At 32.9% G+C, this 14,967-nt stretch overlaps 1 protein-coding gene across 1 annotated transcript; it reads right to left on the reverse strand.

Annotated features, from left to right (window-relative positions):
- Nucleotides 1-3,815: 3,815 nt before the first annotated feature.
- LOC133288609 (uncharacterized) lies at nucleotides 3,816-9,439 on the reverse strand. Its single transcript, XM_061486411.1, has 6 exons — nucleotides 9,023-9,439; nucleotides 8,255-8,300; nucleotides 7,413-7,524; nucleotides 7,098-7,168; nucleotides 5,946-6,049; nucleotides 3,816-4,137 (listed from the first exon to the last, which is right to left on the reverse strand). Exons 1-6 carry the CDS (start codon nucleotides 9,119-9,121, stop codon nucleotides 4,099-4,101), a joined length of 471 nt encoding a protein of 156 aa, XP_061342395.1. The 5' UTR covers nucleotides 9,122-9,439; the 3' UTR covers nucleotides 3,816-4,098.
- Nucleotides 9,440-14,967: the final 5,528 nt, after the last annotated feature.

Here is a 14,967-nt window from a genome sequence, read left to right on the forward strand (position 1 = left end):
AGGATAGGTCAAAAGTCGCCCCTGCACTTCAAGAAACTACATTAGACTTTATGCACTTATAATCATCGACTTGTTCTCCTCTGGGCCGTAGCCATTTAGTTCTGCATACCTTTGATAGTTTGATAATCTACAACAAATTCATGGCTCGGTTATTGATGCGTTAGCAATCATTAAAATGTTTCACGGGTTTTATGTTTATCATGTAACATAACACAACTTTATTTTTTTACACACATATTAAAGAGGTAGGGTTTACATATTTTTTTTTTCTCTTTTATCATTCTACTTTTTCTCCCTTTTGATGTGTGTTGGAAACAAAACTTAAGTTACGGAACATAACATTAATAAAACTTGTGTTTCACTTTGCAAATATTTGTTGAGATGTTAATGCACCTGTAAACGTGCTTGACGGTTCATTTGTCACTCGCCAGTAAGAAAATATAAAACAAATGTCCGTCTTGTTCTCTAGCCGCATTTCCAATAGAGCAGCCTGCAGGGGGACTGTATAACACTGAATGCTCTTTATGCCCGTTTTCCTCTTCCAATAATAATATGAAGATAATGAGTCTAGTCTGGCTGTACTCGGCACTGGCTTGTAATGCCATTATTATTATTATTATTATTTAGGAAATTTCTCTACTGATTCATCGAGTCGGATATCTATCTTTATTAAATTTTGAAAAATGTTCAATAATCCCCTTATGGTTTATTTTTTTATCACTTGTATCATTATGAATTTTTCCATCCAAGTCTATTCTTAACACTGTTAAAAATTTGATTAATATCTATATTTTTCCCTTGTTAAAAACATCTATTACAGTTAAACATCCCATCAAAAATGCTAAGGACATAAAGTGTACACATCTCAGGATTCAAAATTGAATTCAGCTATCTGTTCCGGTTCTAGTTCATGGGCTTGTATAGAATACAACAACTTTAAATGACGTTATTGAATTTTACATAAATTCATATGTTTGGGCATTGGTGGAGCTATATGGTAGTCAGTTGATGCCTAATTTTTAAAAATGGCACAAATTTTCTTTAAAAAAATATGATACAACCTTAATTTTGATTGAATTTTTAAAAATAATACAACATTGATACTAGCTTAATTTTACATAATTGGATTTTTTGGAACTGGGCCGAGTTTTCTTGCTGACTCCGCCCTGTGTTTGGGATAAAAATTCTAGTGCAACTGAAGGAATATGTTCTAAAAATTCATTCACAAAGTCAATCTTTGACAAGCCCAGCTGCATTCTCCCTCAGAATCCACGCTTTGTCTCTGTCGTGACTGCATTCTCACTCTTTTAACACCAATCTTTTAACTACCAACCATTTCTCATTCTACATTGTTTCCCTCCGGTTCTTTTTATTTATTGATCTCGATTTCCCATTTTTGCTAGGGGCACTTTAGATCCCTGCTATGGATCACAGGTATTCTGACTTTGTAAATAATGGAAAAATTGTTTGTCATATCTTTTCACTCTCACAGAAAGGTGGGACCCACATTTTTATATTTTTTTGTCTACTCTCTATTTCTTTATCTATTTCTTTCTCTCATTTAAAATAACACAACTTTACATCCTTTTAAATGATACACATTTCCCCCCTAAATGATTCAACTGCCAATCCTCAACAGATAAGCGTACTAATAGGAGCAATGATTCGAAACCTAAGAGTAGTAAACTCCAATCTTTGTCTTCTTGTACACCATGCCTGTCTAAAAAGGACCAGGTTGCTAAGGACAACGAGGACTCTAGTAAAACCAAGGGAAAACAAGTTTTAAAGAATCACCTGCTAGGAGCAAGGCTTCATCTAGTGATTCTAGTCATAGAACAATAAGCCAGAATTCAAAGATTCATGAACATAACAATATTGAATGTTCTGGATCCAGCAAGAGTAACACTCAGAAGCCCACTTCATCTGATGTTGAGAAGGAGAAATTGATGACTCTATTTTCACAGAGACTAGCTGAAAAATCAATTGAGGAACGCCCCATACACCTTATTAGATGCAATATAGGAAACGCTTTTAACAAGGGCAAAATGGAAATATTAATCAAATTTTTAACCGGAATGGAAAAAATCATATGAGTGTAAGTGATAAAAAATTAAACCATAAGGAGATTTTTGAACTTTTTCCTTAAATTTTTAATATAATTATATACCTAGGATTGATCCACATGCTTAAGGGCATAATTGCATTATTTCTAGTCTAATAAAAGGGAAGGTTGCAGTTCGTGTAATGCTGCAATGCATGGCGACTATTTTGCGTACTTTATAATAAAAGGAGTTGTTCTTGGTATTTTGATATAAAGATCTCACGAGGGACTATCTTCGTGTCTTGATTTATGAGCTGTAGGGTATTCTGGGGTAATGCATTGGTTGTTGCATGTGGGCAAGAAAGAAGGAGTGAACCGAAAGAGTAAAGAGGGGGAAGTGCTATTTTTCAAAACCCAAAATTTCCTTAAATTAGGGATTAGGGAGCGAAAAAGGATAATGCTTTACGTAATACTTATTAAATTACATTTATATACCCTAAATTTATTATAAAATTAATTGTTTTTTAAACTGAAATTTTCATATTGTTTTAACAGAAACCCTTGTGACCTTTAGATTCTAGTCTTATATTAACATCCTCTTAAATGAGCTAATACATATCAATATGTTTCAAGCCTTAACACTATCTAATAACCAAGTTTTGTTTTTACTGCATCTTTGTATCCTTTTATTTTTAACCAAAAGCTTGTGGAAAGATATTTTTTTAAGCTCTTAATAGCTTTTCTTAAATTGTATACTTTTTTTGAAATGAAAAGCCATAGAAATAGAAAGGAAGAGACTTTTCTTGAAATGTGTACTTTTAAATAATTTTAAACTAAAATTTTTATATAATCACCAAAACTTTTAGTTTTTTTTTTAACTTTAGTTTAAAAATAACTTCTAGCTTTAAAAAAAAATCTAAATAGGCTCTCAGTAAAACACGTCTCACAAACTTTATTAAATAATTCTGAAAACTAGTTAAGGTCAAAATCTCGTACAAATAACATTGTAGATTTGATTATATAATTTACCCCTTTCATCTCTTTTATTTTTAGGAGTTTGCATCTATCATGTCACATGACACAAAAAAATTTCTTACACACACAACATTTTGTGGGACCCGCACTTTTTGAAACAAAAAAAAAACTAAAGCACGCAAAACGAATCTCTATAACATTACACAATCATTTTTCCTACGACATAACTCTTATAAAACCCTTATTTTTAACACCCAAACATGGTAACATAGTTCCATTTGCCTATTCGGCTATTTTTGTCTGCCTCTCCGTTTCCTTCTCCTATTCCAGACTCGTAGATGTCATATTTTCCATCTGTTTGTAATATGAAACAGCCGTTCACATAATGCATGGCCTCACGGGAAACGAAGTTATGGTTGTTGAACTTTCACACTGTAGTTTTCCCACTAGGGGAAAACTAGAAAACCCAAATCAGCTTCTGGCTCGACGAAAACCATTTAAACGTTTTTTCTTTGGGAAAAAAAAACGCAATAGCCCACTTGATATTATTACTGACCGTTAGATGATTGGTACAATGATAATAATGCAAGAGATACAGATACCAAAGGTCATATAAACCGTTACATGGCTAACTTAAGAGATGGGATAGAATGAGAATAGACGCAAATAGTGAACGTAAATTGTATAATACACGCCCAAGTACCTCTAAAGTGACAAAAAAAACTGATACGCAAATTTCCTTAAAATAAACTATAAAATTTTAATGATGATACATGATTGACAAAAAATGGAACCAAACTTAAAAAGGGAAAAATATCTGTCATTTTAAATGACATAAAAAAGCCAGCATTGGGAAAATTAATCATGCAATTGACCTCTACATACAATAGAACCATAAAACAAAACATACTTAATGCTGACACTCGTGAAACAATAGTACCAAAACGATAATATTCAAATGTAACTGCAACTTGCACTAGTTATATATATTAGTGCCAGATCCTAAGTTACATTAAGAAGAAACACTAACTACTCTTACATTGGATTCTTAATGAGCAGAGTATTCCTCCTCCATACTACACTTAAACATTTGCATCTTTAAGGCGCGTAATAAGCTCCTCCTACAGATTTTATTTCGCGCATTGGTAAGGCAAACACCAAAATGTATAATCAAGTGAGGAAGCAAGTACTCTTGACAATATTCAGATATTAGTTGACAAATTATATCATTGTGATATATATGAACTACTAGTAAACAAAATACTATCAAGCAAACTAGGGCAAAAGCACCATAGTAAGATTAATTGGTAAGCACATTTGATATGTTTTGCCATGGTAATGCAGTCAAACACGCACGTGGCAAGTACGAGATTAGTCCCGCATGATTTCAGCAACGTCCACGTCAGTCCAGCATGAATTAAATACGGGACTTGACAAGTTGATTTTAAAAGCCAAACCAAATACACTGTGTAGTTGCACAATATTCCTGATAACTTTTTGACTTATAAAGGACTCTACATGTTGCAATTAACATTATATGGTGCTTTTGCCCAAACATAAATCAATTCTATTAATTTTTTTAAAAATTAATTATTTTAACATTAATTCTTTGAAAACCATATATATCATAATTTAAACTAAAAAGAACTCCTATCTTTCTTAAATTTGAATTTTAGTATTCATATTGAAACAAATTTTGGTTTACAAAATATAGATATCTTTAGCAAGACTTCAAAGTTCTCTGGTTGTCAATACCCATGCATCTATTGTAGAAAATACAAAATAATTAGGCAATAATTTATATAACCATATATTTAAATTTTGAGTAATTTATGAATTGTTGTTTTGGAAACTTAAAAATAAAATAAAATTATACATTATTGCGGGGGTTGTTTTATGAGGGAAAGGGGCGAGGAAGAGTAATCTAGCTTACACGTCTTATATATTACGGCAACTTTTTAGGTAGATCTAGTCTACGTAAAATTTGTGGACTGTAGAGTTTAGATCTGTTTTGTACAATGAGGCCAAATAAATTTTATGTAAGGTCCACTGCATAGAGCAAGTTTAGACCAAAAAGCATTTTTTTTTTTCAATTGAAGAGCCCATCAATTTTAGGCAGACTGAATCCACTAAAGAACCTCTCCTTTACTTACATGGCAAGTTTGGTTTATATTTTGCAACATGTAGAGTCCTTTATAAGCATAGTAGTTAATTGCGCCGCAATAGCGCCACGAGCCGCGCCGTATGGGCGTTGCGGTGCCTCGTCGCAAGAAACTGCGCCGCGCCACACCGGAACGCAATAGCGGCCATTGCGATCGCATTTGCGGCCATATTGCTGTCATAAGGCAAAATGTCAATTTTGTCCTAAATTTAAATGTGTAACAGATAAAATTTAAGGGTTTTTTAGTCTATCTGTGTCTGTCTCTGTCACTTCTGCTATCTCTTCCTTTAAAAATGTTTATTTTTGTCATTATTTCTGTCATATATCTATTCCGCTATTTCCGCAACCGCAACCCGCTATAACGCTATAGCGTTTCTCGGGGTTGGCCGCGAGATGCCGCAATCCGCATTTGATAACTATGTTTATAAGTCAAAAAGTTGTCAGGAATATGGTGCAACTACACAGTGTATTTGGTTTGGATTTTAAAATCAACTTGTCAAGTCCCGTACTTAATTCATGAGGGACTGGCTGACATGGACGTTGGTCCCGTACTGAAACCATGCGGGACTGATCCCGTACCTGCCACGTGCGCGTTTGACTGCATTACTATGGCAAAATGTGCTTTAACCGGGCAAATCTTTTACCAATTAATCTTACTATGGTGCTTTTGCCAGCAAACTAGTGATTGGTCTTTCATATGCCTGCATATATGTGCTGTCTCAATGCAACTTCTGAATGCATGTATGCTTAAATTGTAGAAATACTTGCCTTCTTTCCTTTGGTTGAAAGACCTTTAGATTTCAGAACAGCACGAAGCCTCTCTACAGTCAAGCTGTGGAAGTCCCTATTGGATGTTTGACTGTTTGATCCCTCTGTATGTTTAAAAGCCATAACAAGACAATATAAAATAAGTCATACTGAGATATACAGTAGAATACAGGTGGTCAAAACATGTCCAGCCATCTTACAATGTCATACTGTATGCTTGAACATACTAACATCAACTCAAATCCTTACCTATCACAACCATCTGAGTTAAGCTCAAGAGGCTGCTCAGCATAATTTATTTACAGTATAATTTTGTCGTATTATTTTATGGTGATGTTTTGGCATATAAAAGGTGCAAGTAGCTGTAAAGAGAGGGGAATAGGTGGCTAGTGGAGCATTAAACCTCCAATATGATCACACATCAAAGTCTAGTAAGAATTGGGCCATGCTAAGTGAGCAGTGAGCTACAAGCTCGTTGGCCTTATAAAGGTTATTCTAGGCTCACTTTAGATTCAACTGGTGACTTCAAATTATATAAATCAAACAAACATGAGATTGACATGTTGCACATGGAAACACTGAGATATATGAAAATCTGAATGGTTAAGGTCGTGTATCAAATCAACAAGCAGAAATGGGACTCCTATCATATTTTTCAAAAACAAGACTAAGGCCTTTGAGGTCTTTCCTAGGGGGATTTTGAATTTACAAGTACATACACAAGACCAACAACTAAATACAATTATTTTCCAGAACACAACTTAATATACAGTACCAAACATGATTTTGGTTGATATTAGTCAAAACAAATTCCTATAGTTTAGGATGCAATATGCACCTCATGGACATGGAAATTAAAAAGCAAGTTAGAAAATGACTGTTTACAATCCTTTCTGAACATTCTCACATTCCTTTGGTCTCTTTCACCTTTTTTTCAAACTACAAATAAAAGCATCCCTTCAAGAACACAACTTAATACACATTACCAAACATGATTTTGTTATCTGTTCTATCTCAAGAAAGAATAAACATTTTTGTCCTCAGCATCAACAGGTATGCATATAAGGGTGTAGGAAATTTAAGACCAAAATCTTGAAACATATTTCAGGCTTTACTCAATGCTTATGCATTACAAAGGTCATTTGAACCCACCTTGTCGAGAGTTCATTTGATTATTTGTTCTCTTAGCTGAAGCTCTGCTGTCCAGAACCTTTTCGGCAGCCCTGATAAAGAGTTTAATGAGAAAGGGTTCAATAACACTGAGCAAAGATAAAAATATAGACATTAAAGAATGGCTGACAGATGCCGTAACTTATTCACAAGAGAAGTTAAGAAGTAAACATAGAAACTTATCTCAGAAGTTTTTCACCAAACAGAGAAAATGCCAGCAAATTTATAGGGGATTTTGTTTATAGATTATATTGTACACTTGAAATATCACTCCTCCACAAAAGGTGGGAATAATACCTCTTCCTTGAACCATCAGATCCATCCTTTGAGCTTGAATCACCCCTTTGCTTCTTAAGGGTGAGTGATCTAATCAGTATGTTCTGTTGGTTTGTCTTAATATTTTGACCCTCTGGATAAACAAGAGAGTCAGAATCTCCATTTTACAACAATTATCTACTTTAAAAAACCACAAAAGATCTGCTAAACACAACACGTGCGCGCGCGCGCGAGATAGCTAGAATCTATGGGATGAAACCACAGTTTCGAAAAATATATATAATGGCATTATGACCAACAGGGTGGCAGGAGCTTTTATACCTCGTCAAATGATTACATAATTTCCAAGAAGTACATAGGAACATAAAATTTAATAACATGATCCATTTAGAAAATGAATCTTTAAGTTAAGGGAAATAAGATTATAAAGGTCTGGTCATGCTGATAAAGTTGAGGGAATATTTTTTTTAAGCACAAATTTTACAATGTAAGAATACTAATTATCGTGCATTTCTCCATATTAAGATTACTAAATCAAAGAAGAGTTAAGCAGCAATTAAAATACTAAACTCTAACATGACAAAGTACATAATGAGCTTCTAAGTTCACATATAGGCTACTTTCCAGATAAATTGCAGTTAGGAGCCATGGCTCTATGTGCAAACGAACACCATTTGAATCTGGTCAAGTATAATGTACCTTATATAGCTTAACAGGTATTTCTATGAAGAGAAACTTTCTACAAGGATAAAAGGTAAAAATAATTGTTTGTTTCTTCCGTAAAGTCACTGCTTGAGTTTTACAATATGCTTTTCAAGTTGCAACAGTATGTTGAAATACTTCAAGATGAAGAATAAGAAGACCTGGTGGTGAGGTATCATGATCACATGTATAAACCCGAATTCCACCCTGCACAATCAGAAGGTCAAATTCAAACACAATGGCTCACAAATAACCTCATAAAAACAAAAGATAATACTTCAATTTTACAGCAAGAGGTCCTAACAATTGGAGGGAAAATCATTTTCTATTCCAAAAACAAAAATATCATTATGGCAATGACAAAAAAATCACTAGCTAGTTACTTCAGAAGAAAGAATGTTTATCAGACCAACAAGGTTTTCTCTTTGTAGTGAATCAAAGAGAAATCTAAACAAAGAAGCCAAGACAGAGCAAATAGTGAATCAAAATTAAAACAAAAACTCCTATACTATCTAAAATGGAACTCGAATTCTCTTTGTAGTACACTAATTTTGACATTTCACACATGAAATCTAAAAGCACACATTACAAGTATTAACATTAGCAAGTTTAAGTTCAAATTCCAAAAGAATCCCTTAAAAGTATGAGACAATGGGAACAAGGGAAGAAAAGAAAAAGAGACGAATATAAAACCATCCACACGATAAATATGAAACAAAAAGGGGGTCTTGCATAAAAACCTAGAGTCATAAATTCCTTACTTTCCGCCTGTGCTTCCATAAAAGATGGAAGAATGTTCTATAGATCGAAAACATCACATCACATGTCTAAGCAACAAAGCATTTTGAAAGTAAGCACCGGAACTAGATTCAAATTCGTAAATCTGAAGAAAAAGAAAAGAAAGGTGGAGAGAGAAAGTGAATTTATACCGGATTGGAAGAGATGACGGTGGAAGAGAAGAGGCCCCGAGAGGGAAGATTGGCGAGGAATGGAGAAGGTCCAGAAGAAGGGTTTGCATCCATTACCATAAGAGCGATTAAAATTAAAGAAAAAGAAAAGAAAAAGTGTTGGCAAACGCAGCCACTCGAGTGGAGGAAGTTTCAGACTTGAAAAGTGTTCGCTCGCGCAAAAAGACGCCAACGTTGTGACGCTTTGTATATATATATGGGGGAAGAAGAAAGTACGGGGGTTCCTTCACAAAAAAAAAAAGGGACAGGGAAGGGAAGGGAAGTGGACCTAGTAGTGTTTGTGGACTCTTCCTTTGACAGGGGATCCGATTATGTTATGCAGTTTTGTCCATCCTGATTACGGTATATATATATATATATAGGGATAGGTTATCGTGCCTACTCTATTTTACCTACTTTTGCCTACCCTTTTGTTACCGTTCGATTACCATCTCATCCAACAATCCATATTTATGATATAAAATAAACCTTTTTTTTCTCTTTCTTTCTTCTCACTTTCTCTCATACCCTTTCTCTCTCATCCCCTTTCTCTCTTCCAATGCCATATACCTATTTTTTTCCCTTTATCGTTAATCTCTGCCCAGTGAACGGCGTGGAAGCATTTGAAATCAATTACCACAACATTTGAAATCATCGTCAATATACATTAGTCTCTGTTTTTATTATTGTAATATAAATTTTCTCCTTCTGAATCAGTTTCTATCAAATTACCAGTGTCAATGGATTGAAAATTCACAACAAATTTTTAGATCTAAAGAACAACATAAATTTTATAAATTAATAAGATTGAATCGATTACTAACAAAGAAGTTTTAATGTGATTCAAAAGATCTGTGCAGAGTTGGAAAAGATTCAAAATAAATAAAAAAATTAAAGAATAAAAAAAATTGATATTGGAAAAATCCGGAAAGAGGATTAATTGGTGCCATTCCAGCAATTATGTTGATACGGATAGCCAATTAATTATTAGAAATTAAGAGTATCTATCATGTGGAAGAACAGATCGACATATTGAAGCAGAGACCAGGAGGATTCTGTGAACAGATCGACCTTGTGGCACCACCGCTTTGAATCACATCAAAACTTCTTTGTTAGTCATCGATTCAATCGTATTAATTTATAAGGATTAAAAATATCATTAGAATCGAACAGTTTGTCAGGAGATTGAGGTCCACGGCGGCAGAAGTGAAAAAAAATTAGGTATATGGCAGAGGAAGAGAGAAAGGGTATGGAAGAAAGTGAGAAGAAAGAAAGGGAAAAAAAGGTTTATTTTATATCACAAATATGAATCGTTGGATGAGATGGTAATCGAACGGTAACAAAAGGGGTAGGCAAAAGTAGGTAAAATAGGAGTAGGCATAATAACCTATCCCTATATATATATATACATATACATATATATATATATATATATATATATATATAGGGGTTTACATTTATGCATCTGTTGTACGTGCATCAATCAAATATTTGCCATATATATACTTGAATAGCATTAAATGTGAGGAATCATAACCATACAAAGGATGAAAGCATTAAATGTGGGGAATCATAATCATACACTTGTCGTTGTTGTACGTAAAGCGGCTGCAAAAATGATTTTACCATATATATATATAGATATAGGTTAAATTTATCTCATTTTAAATAAGAGAAATAAATTTCTTACAAACATAAAATAGGGTGGGTCTCACCTCTTCTTTTTCTCTCTTCTCTTGTTTGTGGGTCTCACTTATAATTTTGTTTCTACAACATAAGAAAAATATTATTCTATATCTATGTATATAGGGTTCGTTTTTTCCACAGTAAATGTAGATAACTTATCTATAGTGAGCCCAAAACGACGTCGTTTTGAGACGAAAATCAAGGTATTTTTGTAATTATAATTTATTTCAGAGTTGTAATAGTCTTTTTCATTATAATTTTTTAATTTTTCAACCCAAAACGACGTCATTTTGAGAGCAAATGTAGATAACTTATCTACATTCACTTTAGAAACATTAAAGCCATATATATATAGTAATACTTTTCTTATATTGTATACGAAAAATATTATCTTTGTATTTTTTATATAAGTCCTACAAGAAATTTTTCTTTTATCTCTAACTTTTTTTCTCTCCTATTTATTATTTAGGTAGGAGATAATACTTCTCTCTCCTATATATATTACATTGATTATGGTATGTTTTCGTAACAAAATCTTTAGGAAAAACAATATTGGTTTTTAAATTGGCGCTTTTATTTTTTTAAGAATTTGTGTTTATTCTTTTAAAAGACATAAAATTATATTATTTTAATAAAAAATATTATATTTTATGGTGAGAGAAACAAAAATAATGTCATGAGAAAATGAGAGATTTTTTTTAATTTAAATATAATATAAATATAAATAATAATATTTTTTTATTAAAATAACTATACTTTAAAATGATAAAAAATTTTTTGTCATGCTACACTAAAAAGTGGCGCTTTATGTTTTTGTTTCAAATGAATTTGCTGAACTCTTTCAACATTTTATTTTATTTTTCCTTTTTTTTTCTTGTTTGCTGATCATATGTTGTTAGGTTAAATTTTGTTTCTTTAATAATAATATTAGTAGGGAAATGATAAGAGGATTAACGTCAAGGGATTGAAGAGTTAGGATAGACTATCCCCTCCTCCCAAATTTCAAATTTAAATTAGTATGTAATTTTATTTTGATGATTAATTTTCAAAATATATAATTTCATATATTTTCACAAATATATATATGTATATATATAGGGGCAGGTTCTTTTTACACCAGTGTAAGACTAATAAGTCTTACATCACATCTCACCCATTAATGGACGGAAATCATCGGTTGGTATTTGTAGTGTAATTAATGATTAATTAATATTAATTAATTCGTATGACTTCCTAAATTATAATCGTTGGATGCACGAAAATCAATAGTTGAGATGTGGTGTAAGACTAATAGTTTAAAATGATCCTGATCCATATATATATATATATATATATATATATATATATTTCTTAGTTCGACTAACATGGATTAATTGGAGTAGGTATTTTTAATTAACAGAAATATCAAGTATTTTTTTTTTGATAAACGAAATATCAAGTATTTTAAATAATATATAAAATATAAAAATATTAATAAGGAGAAACAAAGACTAGATAGAAGTATTTTAAAAGTGTATTCCATGGTATCAATTTTTTTATTTGTTCTATAAATACTTTCATTAATTTATGTAAAAAGGTATTTTTTTAAATTATAACAACAATTTGAACTAAATTAAATAATTTTAATGTAAAAAAACTTTAGAATATCATTGTATTTTAAGAAAGATATCACATCTTTTATTGTTAGAGATAAAATAATATCTACTAATAATCATTGGTTCAACTTATATAGAGCTTGTTTCGCTTTAACAATAGATCTTCAATTTGAACCTAGGAATGGAGAAAATGATTGCGAGAAAAACTACCTTTTATAAGGTTTAAGAAATACTTGGCCTTTGGTTGAAGATAAATTTTAAGAATACTAGAGAAATGTAATTACTAGGTATTCATAGGGAAAGTTGAATAGATGGGGAAGTTAAAAAAAGTAGTTTGGTTTGACAAAATTTTACCAGGAAAATATATGATAAAAAATGTGTCAACAGTGCTTTACCTGGGTTTTCTCAAAAAACTATCCTCAAATCGAGTTTCTAAACAGTGCAAATTACTATCTTTCTCAAAAAACCATGCATTTCACATAGATGGATTTTGGTAAAAAGCTGTTGAACCAAACATTGATTTTCTAAAAAATAAACTTCATTTACCTAGAAAAATCTCAAAAAGCATGAAAACAAACGCCCCCGAATAGTATTAGTTGGGTTTTCGATGAACTTGGGGAAATTAGTCCAGCAAACGAGAATGTAAGGCCACATGTTTTGTGGTAGAAGGAAGATTTCGTTTGATCCCCACAAATCCACCGTTAGAAGCCCAACCATGCAATGTCATCCCAGACTTCATTCAACGTGTCGCCACTCTCGTACTTCTCATCAGCCTCTCTTTGTTTTGTCTGAGCGATGACATCTAAAATCAGAGGTACTTTCCTTTCCTAGGTCATATATGAACCTTCTCTCATGGCTTCCATCCTAGGGAACAATGAAGCTTTGTAGTGTCTTTTTGTTCAGGTGGAGGTAGTCCTTGCAAAATCTTCCACTACGGTCCGAGTCCCGAACTCGCATACCTTCGACGAAAACATGTTCCTTTATATCACTAGTCACGAGCTGAATGGAAAAAAATTTCTCCAATGATCTCAATTTATCAAGTTAGTCATTCGAGGAAGGGGTAAGACCGGCAATCTCATTGGGAAGATGAAAGAACTCACTAAGCATGACCCAACATACTAGGAATGGAGATCAAAAACTTTATTGTCATAGCTTGAGTGATTAATTTCATGGAATTACATATTAATTATACTTACCTATGTCTTTCAAGTCTAAAAAAATAAACTCAAGGACTCGTGTTAACAGAATATGTTGAGTGTTATAATTAATGAATTGCAAAATTTATGGCATGAACTATATCTCCTTTTATGGAGATGATATTGGAGAATTAAAGACTGATGCAAAGTTCAAAAAGTACTTGTAGAAGGAGAAACTATGAGTTCTTGGTCAGCCGCAACCTAGTCCTTTATGAGATATTAGGACAATAACCATTATCTCCTCTTGATGAGGCCTTTGCCGAAATCCTGAGAAAAGCCATTAGGTGGCGAGTCATGCTGGAGGAGAAAGTTTCAACTAATGTGAAGAAAACAACTCACATGTTAGCTTTAGTTGTCAAGGGAACCCGTAATCATGCTTCCGGATATAAAAAAGGGATGATCAATCTTGATGCACTCACTGCAATAAAGCTAGTCCACTTGTGTCATTTGTTGAGACATTCACGAACAACTAGGAAATTGGAAGCCCAAAGGAAAAAACAAAAATCGTGGATATCAGGGCTCAAATGAGGACAAGACAAAAGATAGTCGTGTCTCACGGTGAATTAGGTGGAGTCTTCCTCAGTCAGGACCTTAGTTGTGTCTCCCGGTGAACCAAGTGGAATCTTCTTGAGTAAAGACCAATTTTAATAGTTCCATAAACTTTTGAGTCAGTTTACTAGTATCCAACTTAGCATGACAATTAGCAATATTGTGGCTTAATAAGGTACTATCTTTCACGTAAACAATAGTTCTTTCTAGATACTTGAATATGGGACCTCTAACCACATGACATGTAATTTGACATTATTTCGCTCCTATGTCATGGATATTCGTGGGTCAAAATAACATATGGATTTTTTTTTGAATTGTTGGGAAAGAGTCAATCAAACTCTCAGAGAAAATTATGTTAAATTATGTGTCTCATGTAACACCCCGTATATATCCGGTAATGTTATTATACTATCGTATTAAGCTGCGCTTAATTAAAAATGCGGAATATCTTTTTCTTTTCAATTATGATGTCATTAATCATTACTAACTTGATTACTTAACCATTTTCAGAACATCGCCTGTATGTACATTGCAATAAACAGCTAACTAAAATACCTCATTAATTAAAGAGTAAACACTCTTTTTGCTCCCTGGCAATATCTACGAAATCATTTTTAGTCCCTGGCAATAAAAAAGGACCAAATTGGTCCCTAACAGTATGTAAAAAGGGCCACGTTAGTGACGGAGGAGTTGACATAAGGACTAATGTGACCTTTTTTTTCATAATTTTAGGGACCAATTTGGTCCTTTTTTATTGCTAGGGACTAAAAAGGATTTCGTAGATATTGTCAGGGACCAAAAATGGTGTTTACTCTTAATTAAATAACATAAGTATGAGTCTCTAGTCACTGAACTACCACACGTAGACCGAACCCACTAGCAGTTTATACCACTCAAC

Source organism: Gastrolobium bilobum, unplaced genomic scaffold (genome assembly GCF_033153095.1).
Source record: "Gastrolobium bilobum isolate Gb01-03AN ecotype WA unplaced genomic scaffold, APGP_CSIRO_Gbil_v1 utg45580, whole genome shotgun sequence".
Taxonomy (NCBI): domain Eukaryota; kingdom Viridiplantae; phylum Streptophyta; class Magnoliopsida; order Fabales; family Fabaceae; genus Gastrolobium; species Gastrolobium bilobum.